The sequence below is a fragment of the Microtus oregoni genome, unplaced genomic scaffold (assembly GCF_018167655.1).
Source record: "Microtus oregoni isolate MIOR12 unplaced genomic scaffold, Mior012 000022F_ref0000154, whole genome shotgun sequence".
Lineage (NCBI taxonomy): Eukaryota > Metazoa > Chordata > Mammalia > Rodentia > Cricetidae > Microtus > Microtus oregoni.
Window position 1 is genome coordinate 31755565 of NW_024543081.1, and position 16901 is coordinate 31772465.

General features: G+C 46.8%; 1 protein-coding gene across 20 annotated transcripts in view; it reads left to right on the top strand.

Moving 5' to 3' along the window:
- The window catches only part of Mtss1 (MTSS I-BAR domain containing 1), a 137225-nt gene that overhangs the window by 38708 nt on the left and 81616 nt on the right, over positions 1–16901 (top strand). Inside the window, exon 1 of one of the 20 annotated variants that reach the window (XM_041671807.1) lies at positions 3560–3600. The exons of the other annotated variants lie outside the window; for them this stretch is intronic. Coding sequence (XP_041527741.1) covers positions 3567–3600 — 34 coding nt within the window. The 5' untranslated portion in view covers positions 3560–3566. Of the gene's footprint in view, positions 1–3559; positions 3601–16901 lie in introns of those variants that run through there. 20 annotated transcript variants of the gene reach the window in all.

Consider the following 16901-nt stretch of genomic DNA (forward strand, 5'->3'; position numbering starts at 1 on the left):
CATCCCTATGGGTGTGTTCTGTTTCATAGTCCATGGCTTTGGGGCTTCTCCATGATTCCATGATCTCTGGAGCCACTTTGATTCATGAGCACACTACACTGAGTCCTGCACATTTGACTTCAGACCCACAAGTTTTAAAACGTGGCCTGTGACAGGAAAGCTGTCCTTTTTAGGGTCTGTGGAATCAGAGTTGGTGTTGAGTCTGGACAAAGGAGATGACATGTGAATTTTGTAATTCTTATAGATCACACTATGCACAAAGATTAGAGATATCAAAATTATGTATTAATGCTTCTTCTATGAACACACAGAATTTTAGTTTTTTTGTCCAGCTGTTTGTGGTTGAGTTCGGAGGTGGCTGATTGTGTGTTCATTTGAGTATTCAAATGCGTGTCTTTTAGAAAGCAGTGACTTCTGGCAGTCAGGTGCTCTCTCTCTTTCCTTCCCATCTGATCTTTTCCCTATACTAAACGGGTTTCTGAGCACAACACCTGGTCTTGTTCCACACGTGGCCTTTATTATTGATCCTTGGTTGGGAAGTCACAGTTGCCAGAGACACAGTGTTCAGTGTGGTGAACCGGTGTCTCTGCTTGGTTGGTGTTTGGCTCTGAGCTGCGTCTTCCTGAAGTAATGCTCGAGTGAGCAGTGGTTTGTTATACTGGAACGAACTCACCTACAATCTTCCTCTCGGTCCACAGGATGGACGGCAGCCAAGTTTGTGTTCTGGTCCTGCCGAGGACAGCATCAGCACTAACGAGGACGAACATTTGACCTCAGTTTAGTGCTGTTTCCGACTTCATAGTGTTTATCCAGGTGACATCTGTTAGGGTGTGTGCTGTACTCTGACTTTGGTCGTTGTCGGGGTTGGTGAATTATGGGTGTTAGTCCCAGCTGTAGTAGGAGGGCGGAGGAAGGTCTGAACAGGGAAAGGCTGTGTATCTTTCTGGGTGACTGATTCAGTCTGTGCAGCGTGGTTATCTCTGCTAGGCGGTTTACATAACAAAATAGTTTACTCAACTGGTGACCTCTTCCAGATTGAGCGGCCCTGGCTGCCACCAGCTGGGTTCTCGACAACCCAGTTCACTAACTCGTTTGAACCTTTGTAGCCACTGTTGGTGAGACACTGGTTAACGCTCTTGGAGGAATGTGCTCGCTGTCAATTATACAGATGACGCTAGGCATTTTCTGTGGGGCAGTTCTCTTGGGAAAAGTCATTTGTCAAAGAGGCGTGAGCTTGACTGTCTACCCTGAGATAAGCCCTACTGTGTTTATTTCAGATAAATGTGACCTTGAAGAGAATGTGCCTTCACGGTGCACAGACACCCCTTCTTGCCCTACCCTCTAAGTTCCAGCCCAAAGAAATGTGTAGACATGAAAACCACTTATGATGTCATTTTTCACTTAATGCTTGCCTGTTCTTTCACTGTAGGAGAAAAGTGTTATTGGGAACTAATTCATGAAATAGATAATGAATATTCAAAGCTCCTCTGACTAGGAACCTGAGTAAATTCAGATATGTATTGAGGAAATTTGATAACTTAAAATTTATTATTATCATTTTGTGTGTGTGTTATGGGGTAGGGAACATGCCACAGTACACAAGTCGAGTTCAGTGGACAGTTTGTTTCATTCATTGGCTTTCTCCTTAACACTGTATGGGTCCCAGGGAACAACTGAAGGTGGTCAGGCTCGGCAAGAAGCTCCTTTACCTCCTGAGCCATCTCACCAGCCCACCATTTAAAAAAATATTCCTTAAAAAAGGTGTGTGCACCACATGCATGCCCAGTGCCTGTGGAGGGCAGAAGAGGGCCTTCCTTGGGTCCCCTGGAACAGGAGTTAGAATGGCTTGGGAGCCCCTGAGTGGGTGCTGGGAGTCAAACCAAGTCCTCTGCAAGAGCAACAAGTGGTTTTAAGTGCTGAGACCTAGCTCCCAGCTCCCATGATTTTTAATTTAACTGAACCTAGGGCCTTAGAATACTCGTTTGTTCTTTAGTAGAAATTTGATATTTTATTCTACTAAATTTTGGTAGCTTGAAATTTAGCTGTACAAGTTAGTTGCTTTTGTTTGCTTGTTTAAAGCCTGTGTCTTCCATTTTGAAGAAGGTACAGTGTTACTTGTGCACGCACGCGCGCGAGCACACACACACACACACACACACACACACACGTCTTTCCTTGCTTTATTGTCTCTTCTCTTCCCTCTCTTCCTCTCTCTGTCCTCAGTCTCTCCACACAGCCAAGGATGACCTTGAATGCCTAATCCTCCTTCTACCCTCTGTTGGGATTACTGGTGTCTCATGCTCTATGCGTGGTAAGCAAGCACTCTACCAGCGCAGCTACATCCCCATCCCTTCCTTCCAAACTCTCTACCTTGTGCAGTATCCAGTGCATGCTTTTATAGAGCAAACCTAGTCTTAGCAATGACATCACTTGCTCTGGGCTTCTTGTCACTGCTGGGCTCACTAAGTAGTTGTCTGGTTAGCCTGGTTGGGTTCAGGCGAGGGTGTACAAGGAGGAAGTGACAAGGCTGCGGCAGAGATCTGCCTTGTGTTTTCCACCGGCTGTCACTCAGGGCCTCCCCCATGTTGTTTATAGGGAATTCTTGGTCATCTGGGGTTGCAGAGCAGTTTTCTGTTTCCATTCTAATCTTTTTTTTTTTTCTCTCCAGAAACTTTATTTTCTTGTAGCTTTTTTGGAGAGGGGAAGACTATTTTTTGCTTATCTTTTTATTCGGTTATTATATTTGACATAAGCTTACTAACGGTGAGAATAGCTTGGCTTTTAAGTTTGCATTGTCTTAGTAGAATGAATAGAGAGGGAGGGAGAGAGGGGGAGGGGGAAGGAAGGAGGGGGGATATGGGGAGAGAGAGAGAGTCCCAAATGTTTACACTTACCCGAAACTCCTCATTCTAGTAAAAGACACAGTCCTAGAAATCTGCAGCATTTCCTGCTGTGTGTGTCAAAGCCTAGGGACCTAGGTTACCATGGAAACCAGTATCCAGCTACTGGATGGTACTTCCCATTAGAGCTGCATAGGAGTATATTTCACAGTTCAGTACAATAGTGCTTCTTCCTCCCTTTTAAACAAGGGAAGGGGGAAGGCGGCAGGTCGGCGGGAAAACAATCCAAACCCCCACCAATCTACTAAGGCTAGAAGAAACCCTTAACACACACGCTGTTATTGCTGTCCTTTGAAGTGGGGTGGGACAGTTCCCCAGAGGTACCTGATCTAGTACAAAGAATTGTGGAGGGGACCATAATGATCCCTTTTCCTGGACTGCTCTCTGACAGACAGGAGGACAGACACCCTGCATTGACCCGCCGACTCCAGCTGGTTCTGCCATGCTCGCACGCTCGAGTCTGCCGTTCTCGCGCTCGGTGCCAGAAGGGCTTGGTGACAGACAAAAGATGTGGGCAACCCAGGTTTCCTGCCCCCCCCCCCCCCAACCGCTCAGAACCAGATCAAAAGCTCAGGCTGTTGTACCAGGATCTGAGTACCAGGGTCTCAGCCCTCCCTTGGTTTGTGATTTCGTCACGTGATCGCCATCTGTGCCATGGAGAGGCCGATGCTAATTATGAGGGCGCCGCTTCATTTGGATGGTATGATTTAAACTCAAGTGCAACGTGCTGTCCTTGTGCTGGAACTGGGGGGAATGATGGGCTGTGTGAACACAACCTCTGACCTCCACTGGATCCAGATGTGTTTAGTGGAAGAGGGGCGTTGTCTGCATGGAAGAAGACAGTGACCCCGAGTTCCGGGTACCTTTGCATGTCCTCCAGCTAATGACTGAAGAAGAATGATGTTGCTTGTATCCTGGTTTAGATTGATGCCTGTTGCTCTGCTGTTTGTCTTTCCAGATGGGTTTTTATAAAGCAAAGCTGGGGAGTTGCCGTCTTCTAGAAACAGGTGCCTGGACCCTGTGCCTGTCACAGGTGCTAAGAGTCCCGGTCCAGCCTTGGCTTTCAGTGTTTACCATGGGTCTTGAGCCTGAAAGTTTCTTAACCAGCTCAGGCGACAAGAGCCCCAGTTTGTAGATGGGGAAACTGGCTTGGTGGGGGCCAGAACAACATGGCCACATAGATGTGAAGTTGCACAGCTTGGAGTGTCTGGGTCTGTGGGCTGTCATGGCCCTGTGTTCTTTCCACCCGTGGGAGGAGTCAGACAGCACCACTTAAGTAGAGTTTAGACCGGGGCTTCTCGACTTCAGCACTGATGACTTCAGGGGAGATCACCCTGTACTTCACTGGATGCTCCACAATGGCTCTAATTCTTCCTTCCTTCAGGCTGATAAATAAGAAAAGGTCTCTACCGGTGTCAAGTGTTTCTCGAGAGTAAAAACGCCCGTAGTTGAAAACAAAAGCAAACCTTTTAAGGGTTGTTACTGGGCACTTGCAGGTAGGTTGGATCATAATGCTAGGCCTGTTTGGGGTTTTCTTCTTTACATTTTATTCGTTTAATTTTTTTGAGGGGGAGATGGCACATTTGAGTCAGAGGGCAACTTAAGGGAGTTGGCTCTCTCTCCTTCTATCAGGTGGGTCCTGGGGATCGAACTCAGATTGGCTGGCTGGGTGAGAGGTGTCTTTGCCTGCTGAGCCCTCTTACTGGCTGACCGGGTAGGAGGTGTCTGCCTGCTGAGTTATCCTACTGGCCCTTTAAACTGGGGTTTTAGTTGTGCATATCTAAATTAGGATTTTAGAAAGTTGACCATCTAGGCAGTATTTCATCTGAGAAATACCACTACTGTCAAAATTCCATTTCAGAGAGGCTGGAGAGATGGCTCAGCAGTTAACAGCACTGACTGCTCTTCCAGAGGACCAGGTCCAGTTACCAGCATCCACGTGACAGCTCACAACTGTCTATAACTCCAGGATCCCTCACCCTCTATGTATATGCAGGCAACCCCCTGCCCCAAGTTTTTTTTTTTTTTTTTTTTTTTTTTAAGAAATGAAGTGTCAAGCTACACACTAACCTGGCAGTCTGAACAAGAAACGACACCAAGAGATGTGCTAGTAAAGAGAAAATTCTCATGAGGCCTCAACCAGCACCCTCTTACAGACACACGTGCAAGTAAAACACCAATTAAAAAACTCCACCTCTTACTAAAAATGAACACTTGTTCTGGCACATGAAGGGTTAAGGAAATGAAGCCTTGGCACAGGACAGAGTCTGAAGAGAGTACTTGGTGGTTTGAGTGGGAATGGTCCCCATTTGAATATTTGGGCCCTAGTTGGTGGAACTGTTTGGGAAGGATTAGGAGGTGTGGCCTTGGAGGTGTGTCACTGGGGGTGGGCTTCGAGGTTCCAAAAGGCTTCTCAGTATGCCTTCTCCTGGCTTCAAAAGGTTGTGGATCAAGATGGGGTCTCTCAGCTGTTCCTGCCAGGGTCCCACCCCCACCAGGTCCTTGCTCTGTCATCAGGAACTCTAAGCCTTTGAAATCACAAGCCCGCTTAGCACTTTGTTTTCTAATTGCCTTGGTCACAGCTATTGATAGTTACTAAGCCAGAGGACTTGGTGCCTCTGGGACAGCTCCAGGCCTCTCCTTGCAGAGTTACAGAGTCCGTCTTGGTCTCACACACCTAAGCTTCACTGTCCTTGAGATGACTGTCAGGTTGGCCAAGCCTGCTTGTCAAGGTGACCATGGAGCTCAGATAAGGTCAAGCCTGTGAAAGGGTTTTATAACTGGTCAGGCTTGAACAGCTCTGACTAGAGATTGGTGCCCTCTTGTCACATGACTTCTGGCCTCTTCTCACATGATTTCTGGGATCACTGCCCACGGTGAGACCACTGGCATCTTCAGGTCTCTTAGGATGCCTCTGTGTGTGTGTTTGTGTGTGTTTGATCCCATCCTGTCCTGCTTGCCCTGGCTCTTCTCTTATTTTAAGGCCCCCAAGCCCTGACTGACCTGGACATTGGTAAATTCCCTTCAGTTCTGTGGGCTAGAGTGCTGTTATGTTTATGATCATCCCAGTTTGTAATATACAGTCTATAGTGCTCATAAATAAATAAATATTAAATAAATATTTACATATGAAATAAATATTTACATATTGTAAGTGTGATAGCTATATAGTTAATGGTACTCGTGGCCAGATCTAGGTACCGCATGGCCATGTGAGTGATTTTGGGGTTTGTGTCTGTCTCCCCTCAAGTACTGACGGTGTTCCCATCCCCTGCCGTGCATCAGCATGTACCTAGTTTTCCTCCCTTGTGTCCTCAGACTCCTGCAGGTTTTCCTCAGGCATTTTCTCCTCTGGGATGCCATTTCCGCTAAAGGGTCTAGGAGTCTCCCGCTTTCACCACCAGCTAGGCTTTCCTGTCATGTCATTGGTCCTAACATTACTGGTTCTGTCCCTTACCAGAGAGCTGCTTCAAGGCGAGAACTCATCCATTAAAGAGAGCATCACAACTGTTTTTTCTTGTCTTTTCTTTTTTTTTTTTAAATAGGGTGAATTAATACAATGTAAAACTAACCATTTTAAGGTGAAGATCTCAGTAGGACTTAACAAATACCCATGACTCGGGGCATAGTACCATGCCCTCTGGTTATGAAACTTTTCACCACTGTAAACAAAACTCTGAACCCAAGAAGAGAGAAGGCTCTGGGGGTAGACAGCAGCAGTGTTTATACAACCTTGAATGTGCTGCAGACCTTCAGAATGTTGAAAGGTCAATTTGTTAGGCGTATTTTCTCACAAACAAAAGCTCATACTGCGAAGCAGCCGTTTCTTTTCCAGCCAGTTCCTTAGCTTCTAGCAGTTTTGTGTTTTAGCTATCATCTTGCCCGCTTCTTACCGTAGTTGTTGAATGAAACTTGATTTCTTAATCAGAACATGGAATACTAGGTTTCATTTTGGTGTTTTGAATCTGTACTTTTATTTTAGACTTCGTTGAGCAAATGAAATGGGTTTTTGCCTTTACATTTATTCTTGATGCCCATTTGAAAGCTGTGTACTGGGGTTGTTCATAGAGTTTATTTAAGAGATGGTTTTGGTTTTGGTTTTTGACTTTTTATTGTTGTTTTCTAGACAGGATTTTTTTCTGTGTAGTCCTGGAACTTACTGTGTAGACCAGACTGGCCTTGAATTCAGAGATCTGTCTGCCTCTGCCTCTTGAGTGCTGGGATTAGAGGCATTTGATACCACGGCTAGCTTATTGTTGTTATGTGTATGGGTGTTTTTCTCGTGTGTATGTGTGTGCCCCACATGTGTGACTGGTACCTGAGCTGCCATGCAGATGCTGGAAATGAAACCTGGGTCCTCTGGAAGAGCAGCCCGTGTCCAGTGCTCTTAACTGCTGAACCATCTTCTTAGCCCTATTTTTGCTTTTTAATTAAACAAACAAACAAACAACAAACAAACAAACTGATTTTATCCGTACCAATATTTTGCTTGTATGTGTGTCTGTTTGCCACATTCATTACCTGGTGCCTTGGGGGTCAGAGAGAGTGTTGGATCCCCTGGAAGTGGAGTTACAGGGGAGTTACAGATGATTGGGAGACAAAGTGTGGCTGGTGGGAATCGAACTAGGGTCCTCTGCTTCTCTCTGGCACACTTAAGCATGAAGAGTCGAGTCTTTGAGGTACTACCATGGTGGTCACACATACCCTTTAGGGTGACTTTTTTTTTTTTATTAATGTTTATTTCATGGGAAGAATGAAAGTTCAGTGTTACATCTTTCCAGAAATTAATGTTTCTAGCCTTGTTTTGTTCTTGAAACATGGCTGCTTTGTTCATCTATTTTTTTGTCTCTTTGTCTCGTTCACAGCTGACAAGATGCTGTTCTTTTTCCCTGCTCTATTATTTATAAAATTGTATTGCAGTTGGCTTGAGGAGAATTTACTTAAGCATAGTTGAGCCTTTAAGTTTTCCTTCTGGCATGGACAAAAGCATCATTAATGATGAATATGAATTACTTTTGGAAGTGACAAGATTGAGCATTTCCTCCTGCCAGCAACCAGCTGTCTCATTCTGATGCTCGACAAAGGCAGCTTAGAGATTAGTTTTTGTGGCCATGGTATCAGATTCTAAAAAAATACGATGCTAAAGAGAATGCAGATAGTTTACCGTTGGTTTCTGTAGAGAAAGAAAAAAAAAATAACAAAAGATTTTTTTTGCCTCCCCCCCCCCCCCGTTTCCATTCATGAGGTGCATTTGTGGTTTCCTGGTACAAACCAGTGTCCGGCTGTACCCTGCACAAGTCCGACTATTCAGATGACCGGAATTTAAGAATCCCAAGGCCCTGGATCACCTTCTGGCTTTCCAGAGGACCTTGAGCTCACTCGTGGTTGGTGAGGGGTTGGGAGTAATGCCAGTCACCACTATGTGTTGAGCAGTCCTGTGTGTGGTCACACAGTGTGCACAGTATGTTGTTACCACCAGGGGCTGATGTGCTAGACACCGGTTCCAGAGCCTTGGGGTTTTGACCCGGTATCTGGGCCCTGATTGTGCCCACTCAGCTCTCATCTGACTTTAAGGTGGTGTCTGGTATCCCTATTCCCCTGTACCCTGCAGGCTTTGCTGACAGAGAAGGCAACTCAGATACAGCATAGTGGTTCTTTTCATACTGCAAGGCCATGTTGTCCTAGGGGTGTCCTGCCTGTGGGCTATAGCAGGGATTTGGAAGGCTACAGATGGACGTGCCTTGTTATATTCCCAGGGTGCCAGAAGCCAGCGCTTGAGAACTCCCTATGGAGTTTAGAGCCCAAGGCTCGTAAGTGTGTGGATGTGTGTACAGATGCACAGGACTCATGCGTGTGTATGTGTCTGTGTACAGGTTGACTATAATTGTGTTCATGTAATGAAGGTTTATGGTGGGGTTTTTTCACTTAGGTCACAGATTGAAGGGTTTCATACATGTAGCACTTTTGTGTTTTGATTTCTTATTACAAGTGCTGTCTCTGTTTGTAACATGCCGCAGGCTGTTGGAAGGCTTTGTTTCTGTGTATAATTCCTTGAGTGAGGAGTTAAGTTTCGCTCTTTGCTTTTTATTGACAGATTTATTTATTTATTTATTTATTTATTTATTTAGAATTGTGGAAGTTCCCAGTGAGTGGAGTGCATTTGTGTATAGGAAACTTTTGTTTTTCATTTAAAAGAAAAATGCCATAATGCTGGACACCGGACTCTAATCCTGTGGGAGTGGGTTGAAGCCAGACCGCTCACGCTGTGCTCTCTCTTTTTTAGAGAAGTGAGAGCAGCCTCAGGACAGCATCAGTGTTCCAGTAACAAAACAAGCTGTCCCCGTTTACACCCCTTTACAGTTTGTTTTCTTTAGGAATGTGAGGACGGGGATGATTTGGCTTGAAATGCTATTCAGATTCCAGTGCCTAGCATATGTACCTTGTGTGTGTGCGAGTGTGTGTGTGCGCGTGTGCGTGCGTGTGCGTGTGTGTGCACGCAAGTGTGCTCACACATGCACATGTTCATATGATCATAAATCTGCTTTAAGGAGAATGTCACCCCAAGTCATTTCCCATACCCCTTGTTCCACATAGGAACTGCTGTGTCAGTCCAGCTGTCCCAAGCTGGCCTTGGCTTTTGCGTTCCACCCAGTGACTGGACCTCTGCCTGCCCAACCGAAGCTGTTTTATATCTCGGGGCCGAAGTGTTCACTGGGGTCTCGGGTCTTCTGTGTTTTCACTTTATACAGTTAGGCTTCAGCTAAAGGATTTCTGTGGTTGGCTTAAGCAGAATAAAGCAGGGCAGGGGCTGTTTATCAGCACCTGTGCCCTTCAGCATCCTCAGCAACCTTCCTTGGACTTGTACCCCCACTGTCTCCAGTAGCTCTCTGGGGTTTAGAGCGCACAGGGCCACCCTCTAAGCTATCTCTTCACTCAGGGTAGATGGGAAGGTGAGCCCGCAGGGATGACAGAAGGCCGGTATTAGCAGACTGATGTCAGGTTGGAGTCTCACAGGGCACGGAGGTTTTGCCACAGCCTTATTGCAAACAGCAGTCAGTCTGGATCATCCAGTTGGAGTTAGGCACTTGCTATTTCTGGAGCTCCTAAGTCGAATCTTAGTGTGTCTAGAGAGGAGTTTAGACCCTCAGCATGACCGTCATGCATGATCCTTGTGAATTTTCACACGCCAAGAAGTCATTCCCGTGGACGGTTCTGTACATGTCAGTAAGGGCGGTCATATCTGCCGCTAATGGAGCAAACCTGAGTTGAGATCAGGCCACGACTTCTGAATTTCTCCTTAAAGAACCTGCTTTCACAAACCAACCGCCCGAGTCAGACCTCGGAGTGGCAGAACCATGAGTTGGTACTTGCCACGGACTGTAGAATTTTCTATGAACAAGTCAGTCAGAGATCTGCCTGCCTCTGCTTCCAAATTGCTGGGATCAGAGGCATTCGTTGGACTCCATGTCTGGCTCCCCATGACTTGAGGTGGGTTTGTGAGGTTCTGAGACTGCCACCGGCTCTGATTTTCACACAGGTGGATTTAATAATAAAGAGAATCAGGGGATACAGGGGTTATTGATGGCCTAAGGACTACGCTAGGCATGTGTGACTTGAGTAAAAAAGCCCATGAGCGCCATGGTGGTGTAGTGTAGGAGCTGACAAGGAAATTAGTGTATTGGGGTTGTTTGGGAAAGGTGTTTCAGGTCTGTTTTTGTAGGAAGGAAGGCTGAAAGGAGAGATTAGGTTCTAGAACCGAATAGCCGCGCTGGTCTTCTAGTCTGAAATCGCTCCTGTGAGAACAGGCAAACGTCCATGTTATGAAAATGTGGATCAGAGCAGGTGGGTGGCGGTGCCTTTAATTCCAGCACTCAGGAGGCAGAGAGACAGGCAGACCTGAGTTCAAGGCCAGCCTGGTCTACAGAGTGAGTTTCAGGACAGGCTCCAGAGCAACACAGAGAAACCAACTCAGTCTCAAGACCCCTCCTTCCCCCTCGCAATGTGGATCAGAGATTGATCAGTTAAGATCCTGGTGTGAGGGATATTGTAATCCAAATCTCTCACAGCCACAACACAGCTGTACACAGCTGTTAGAGCTCTTGGAAGCCTTCAGGGCTCAAAACCTTTGTGGGACAGGATACATTTTGACAACATGACCAGCACTAAACACACGAGGTGTCTAGAGGATAACCACTGACCCAGTTGCACAGGTAACTTCAGCATCACTCCAGCCTGTCTTCAAACTTGTGGTCCTCTGGGAAGAGACGATTAAAGGGGTCTTCGTCCTACCGAGTGCGGGCTCTTGGTCTCTGCAGGATGTTGTTTTGCACTCACCTGGTTCTCTTTTGGTTTATGCAAACCTCTAAATTTCCTTCCCCCGTAAAAAAGAGGAACCCTAGTAAACCGTGTCCTAAAACATTGAAAGCAGGGCAGCAAAGACTACACCCCATAAAACCAGCTAGCTACCTGCCCACAAGTTGAGAAAGGTCTCCAAATAGTTGGAGTGAAGACAGTGATACTCTGTGACTGGCAAAAATGACACGGAATTTAAGTTGAAATGTGTGCCCATTGTGAGAATGTACCTGGCAGGTTCGCCTAGGGCTTGTCTGTTGGTCCCCACTGTACCCTGACAGAGCCGAGTTGTGCTGGCAGAGGCTGAATGACCTTTTCTGGAAAAATTCTCCTGATTGCATTTAAAGCACAGTACCTTGGGAGGAAGGGTGGAGGTGGAAGTGGAGCTGGAAAAGAAGTCATTTCTTTCCTTGTGTTCGATAAATCTGGAATGAATCTTGTCTTTTAAGTAGCCCCCTCCCGGTTTGTTTATTCCTAAATCGAGAGCCTTGATTGGAGAAAACAAAAGAACAAAATCGACATCAGATGTTCACGGTGACTCTAAGGGACAAGACTTCCATGTTGTTCCTGAGAGCCACGGTGCACTCTCTTCATACCCCTCATATCTTTACAGTTTCCAAGAGTCTAGTTTTGCCTCTGCACCCCGTGGGGAGCACAGTATGGGAATGTTCATCTGCCGTACTCTATTATGTGCACGGTGAAGAGTATTTGAAGTGACATGTGGCGGCCTGGTTCTTTAATCAGCGTGTATTTGGCACTGTGCTGGCCAGCGCCCAGGGGCTGAGACCCCAAAGGCTTGTTTCCCAGAGTGAGGCTGCATTTTGCCCCAGTGGACATGCCCATTGTGATTAAATTTGCCTTATACCAAATCCGAAACCCAGACTTTAAACGGGAAAGGGATCTGAGGGAGCTGGGACATTTTTCATGATGACCAAGACTGCGTGTACAGAGGATAGGTTCATTCTCTTTGTTTTGATGAAGAACAGTCTTGGAAGCCAAACATGGATGATGTTAATGATAATATCAGCCCTTTCAATGGACAAGGGTTTGATATTGAGTGTACTGTTCTTCAGATCTTTACTCAGATGGTTAGGACTGTAACAGAGGCTTACTGGGTGTCTGCATGTGGGGTTTTGAGCCAAGCATAATCTCTGGGTGGTGGTGGAATGTCGGCCTTGATGCAAGAGCAGCCAGGGTCTTGTGAGGTCACCGACTTAGTGAAGGGAAGTGACAGAGACGAGCACTTTGTCCCACCTCTCTGTGTCGTTCCCCACCACCTCCGCATTCCTGCAGTGTCTTTTTTTTTTTTTTTTTTAAAAATTTAACCTTTTATGTCTTCTTTGCATGTTCCATGCGTATCTGGAATAAGATCCAGCTTCATAGAAGCCCTGCCGCGCATTCTCAGTTATGAGTAAATTTTAAAAGTGATTGGCAGTCACCTTTTCATTCCTTTGTGTCTGAATCGGACATGGAAATTCTCTGCCATTTTTTCTTAGAAAAAGGGTGGAAGGATTGGAACCCCAAATACCATCCTTAGCACCAGGGTTTATATACATGTTAGTATCAAATGCAAAAGTGCTTTAGAATTTACGGCCTGCTACGTGAGCGCTCCCAGCAGTGCCGCGCATAACAGCCAGAAGATGGAAGCCAGCCAGCCTGCTGTCATTGGCTGAATTCAGGAGCTGATGGTGATATCAGGATAAGAGACTATTATCCAAGCTTATAAAGAACGAGGTGCCTGTGCACATTGCAACTTAGGTGAATGTCAACCCCCCCCTGAAAGTCAGCACACTCTCATCATACAGCTCCCTTTAATGAAATAGTCCCAGTAGGTACACAAAGAGCTAGGAGCGTTCGTGGTTGTTGAGGTCTGGAGGAGGGCAAAATGGAGCCTCACTGAAAAATGACTGGGGCTTACTTGAGTCAGTGAGGATGTTTTGGGGTCACGTAGAGTTGTTCCTTGAACTGTGTCACAAGTATCCTAAGTGAACCTGTTCACTTGAAAGGGGTTGATTTGATGTCAGATCCGTTTCACTGTAATTAAACTGTTTTATGTACTTGCAGTACACCTGCTACACTTCGGGACTTGTCAGTCTTGACACAGTTGGTCTCTGACCCCCAGAACAGAGGGACAGCCAAACACCGTAGAACACAGCAGGGCCTGGAGCAAGGCTGAGAGTGATGGAATTTGCCCCAGATGAAGCTGTTCGGAGCCGCAGTCCTGGCCTGGTTCCTGGGCTGTCTTTGCAGATTCCTTTATTCTTTCCTCAGGATGCTTGCTAATGGTGTGTCAAGTGGAGCGGTGGGGAATCTATAAGCTCATACCTTCCCTTCAGAGAAGGGCACAGCTCTCACTCTGTCACCCTGTAATGGAGGAAGGCTAGCTTGCTTTGAGCCTTATCAGCGGTGTCTCTCAGCATGGCTGTTGTCCCAGCTCTCTGACTTGCTTCCTCTGGGGAATAGAAACAATAGAACTCTTACATCATAGGATGGTTGGGAGTTTTTCATACGATTGGGAAGTGCCTGGGAGAGGCTTAGTACATACATACATACATACATACATAGTCCATTCTTTACCTGTCACTTGGACTCTTGAGGTCTTGAGGTCTCCGAATTCTTGGAAGGATGGCAGGAGGAAGCCCTGTACCTACCTGTGCCCCCGTCCCCCCCCCCCCCCCATGCCCACAGTGACTTGCCTGATAACCTGAGGTACAGGAACCTCAATCTACCCACTCCGCTCACATCCTTAGCCTTCTGTCTTCCTCCCTTCGCTGAGGATGAGTTTCCATTAGGAGGGGAAGAGAGAGCATGGCTGGGTGGTGCTGATCACAGCAGAGAGGCTACTAGCTTCAGCACCGGCTTTCTGGTGTCATCGTCCGGGTCAGTATGGTGGCTGCTTCCCTGAACTATGATACTTGTCACCTATCCTTAGGTTAGGGGGCAGGGTGTGTGGGGAAGACAAGAAATAAAAGAAACAGTGCTTCCTGCCCCAATGCCAGAGCCCCAGCTTCAGAATGCCCTAACACAAACAAGGCAGGACAACTGTGTGGCTTCCAGTCTGTGTCTCCCTCCCCTGTAGTGACATGAATTGATGGGGCCCATCTGTCTGCCTCAGCAAACAGGATGAAGTCATGGTGCTTAAAATAGCACAGGGACTGGAGCAGTCCTCGCTCTCTCGTCCCCTCGGGGACTTTCACATAGGATTTCGGAATCCTGGCCTGGGCGTTGGGTTTCCTTGGTGGGCCCACATCTGGGTCACGCGTGTGCCGGGCTTTGCTTGAGAATGATTCCTTTCAAGAAGGGTCACTCTTGGATACACGTGTGGTCTCCTCATTTCATTTCATGTGGTTTTCCGGTCTCTGTCTCTCCCACACTGTCTTTATGCCTCTCAGTGTCACACACAGGCTCAGCTCACCGAGGCCAGACCGAGGGTAGAATTCACAGACACTGCCTTTCCAAGCTCGAGGTAACCCTGGAGAGATCCTGGCTTGCTCGGCCCAGGGCCAAGCGCTCCAGTTTGGTTCTAAGCAGAAGTCAGCCCTGGTCTCTTTTCCTGGCAGTAAATGGAAGACAGAGTCCTTTCATCGGGCTTCTCTTCCTGCTTTGTATTTACAGGTAGAGAAAGGATGGGTTAGTGTCCACTATTGTTGTTTTACTGCCTTTGTGTTCCTTAGAGTCTGGGCCTGCCTTTCTATTTCACGTCACACTTGCTGCAAGAAGGGTCACCCCACATTCATTGCTGTCCTTGGCGGGAACTATGGCGTATGTATTCCAGAAGATTCTCCAAAGATTGTAGCTTCTTGCTCCCCTTCTATAGAGTGCGGCTCCTGTGCCTGGAAACGTGTCCTTAGTGTGTTGTTACACTGGCTGGGCTGTTTCTGTGTTCATCACAGGAAAACCTGAACTTCTTTGTCCTTCCATTGCCTTACATAGCAATCCTGGTCACAACAGGTTTTTGAGGATTTCCTCTGAGCTTTTGAAGATTCCATCCTCTTCTCCCAGAGTTGGTTTGTTTGTTTTGTGAGGGAAATGAACATCCGACGGAGCGGTAAGGGGATTTGACTGCTCCTCCGGGCCTTTCTCGAACTGATGCATTGCAGCAAATCTTTCTCTAAAGTCTGAGCCTCCTGGTTAGTGTGAGCAGGTCTCGGAACACTGTCCTCTCTCTGTCCTCTTCTGCAAAGTGACCTTCCTCCGTGGAAAGCTGTCCGTCCCAGCTGTAGGGCTGTGGACCTTAGAAGGGAAGGTAACAAGCGGGTGTGTATCTGGAGAGCGGAGGTTTTGAGGAAGAAACAGGACGTTTGCTGGCGCCTGAGGATCACGTGAGTTTGGTTAGAAAGCAATTGGATAGTCTAAGGAAAGATCTTTAAGGTTGAGTGGGTGGGTGGCAGGCTTGGTGCTGGCTAAGTGATGATCAGTGGGTCAGAAACTGGGAGAGGAGAGAGAAGGGGACTTGGTACATAGGCCATGGTCGGGTTAGCCATGGTCAGATCAGATGAACGCTTGGTTCTGGAGAGAACGTCCAGTTTAGAAATGTTATATAGAGAGAAGTAATTGAAAACTTCTCATCCACTAATGTGGACTAGGAGACATCCATGCCCAGTGCGCTTACTGCAGCTGGGATAGAGTGCCGGAGCCAAGAGTCCCCTAAGGATAGGTAGGTCAGGTCTGAGCCACGCTCTGCTGATGGGATGTTTCGTTTGAGCAGATTCTAATGGAAACTCAAGGAGGCTCCTGTCTCTTGCTTTAATAAGGTGCCTTTGGGTTTTCTTGTGTGGCCAGGCCTTTGGGCATGTATGTATCCAGATCCTAAGCCATTTTAAAGTGATACTTTGGAGTCTTTAGAGAGAAGAACACCGAGTTGCTTCTTCTAGACTAACTTTTTTCCTCCTTAGCCTTAGAAATGAGAAGAATTGCTAAATAATTAGGACTGAGGAGTTCTTTTTACAGCCTGTCCTTAGACTTCACTGTCTCTTGTGTTAATGTCTAAGAAGGGCACAGGGAGAGTTCCTGGTAACTCACTGTCTCTTGTGTTAACGCCTAAGAAGAACTTAATGAGTTTCTGGTAAGTTCTGGGTGCTGCCCATACGGTGCTGATCACGAAGCCGCCTCTCAAGAGATCTCTTCGAAGCGAATGGACCTGCTGAGCTCCTCCACTCGTTTGTATTTTAATTACTAGCTACTTGTGGACTTGTAAATCTGTCTTAGGTGAAGAAAGTTAGAAATCTCTGACCGTGGTCTGCATGCTGCAGAGGCTGCCTGTTTCCTGGTCCTCTCCTCTCCCACCGCCTTTTGCTCTGTTTGCCTCGTTCCTGTCCATCCCAGAATGGATGTGCCTGCTGTTCCCTCTGCTGCAGGCCTTGTTCTCCAGACCTTTGGGTGCTTCCAGTTCCAGCATGGAGGACCCTTCTCCAGCAGTCCCAGCCAGGGCACCCTGATCCCTTCTCTTTCTCTGTTGTTGTTTGTGGCACGTTATTTTTCTTTCACCATGGCTTGGGAGCTCCAGACTTTGTATTATTTGTCTCCGTTATAACTGATGTTCAATAAATAATCACTGAGTGAATGAATGAATCAATGCAAGTTTTAAGTTAGTTTATCAGTTATATTTCTGTTGCTGTGATAAAGTGCCACGACTGAACGCAGCGTATA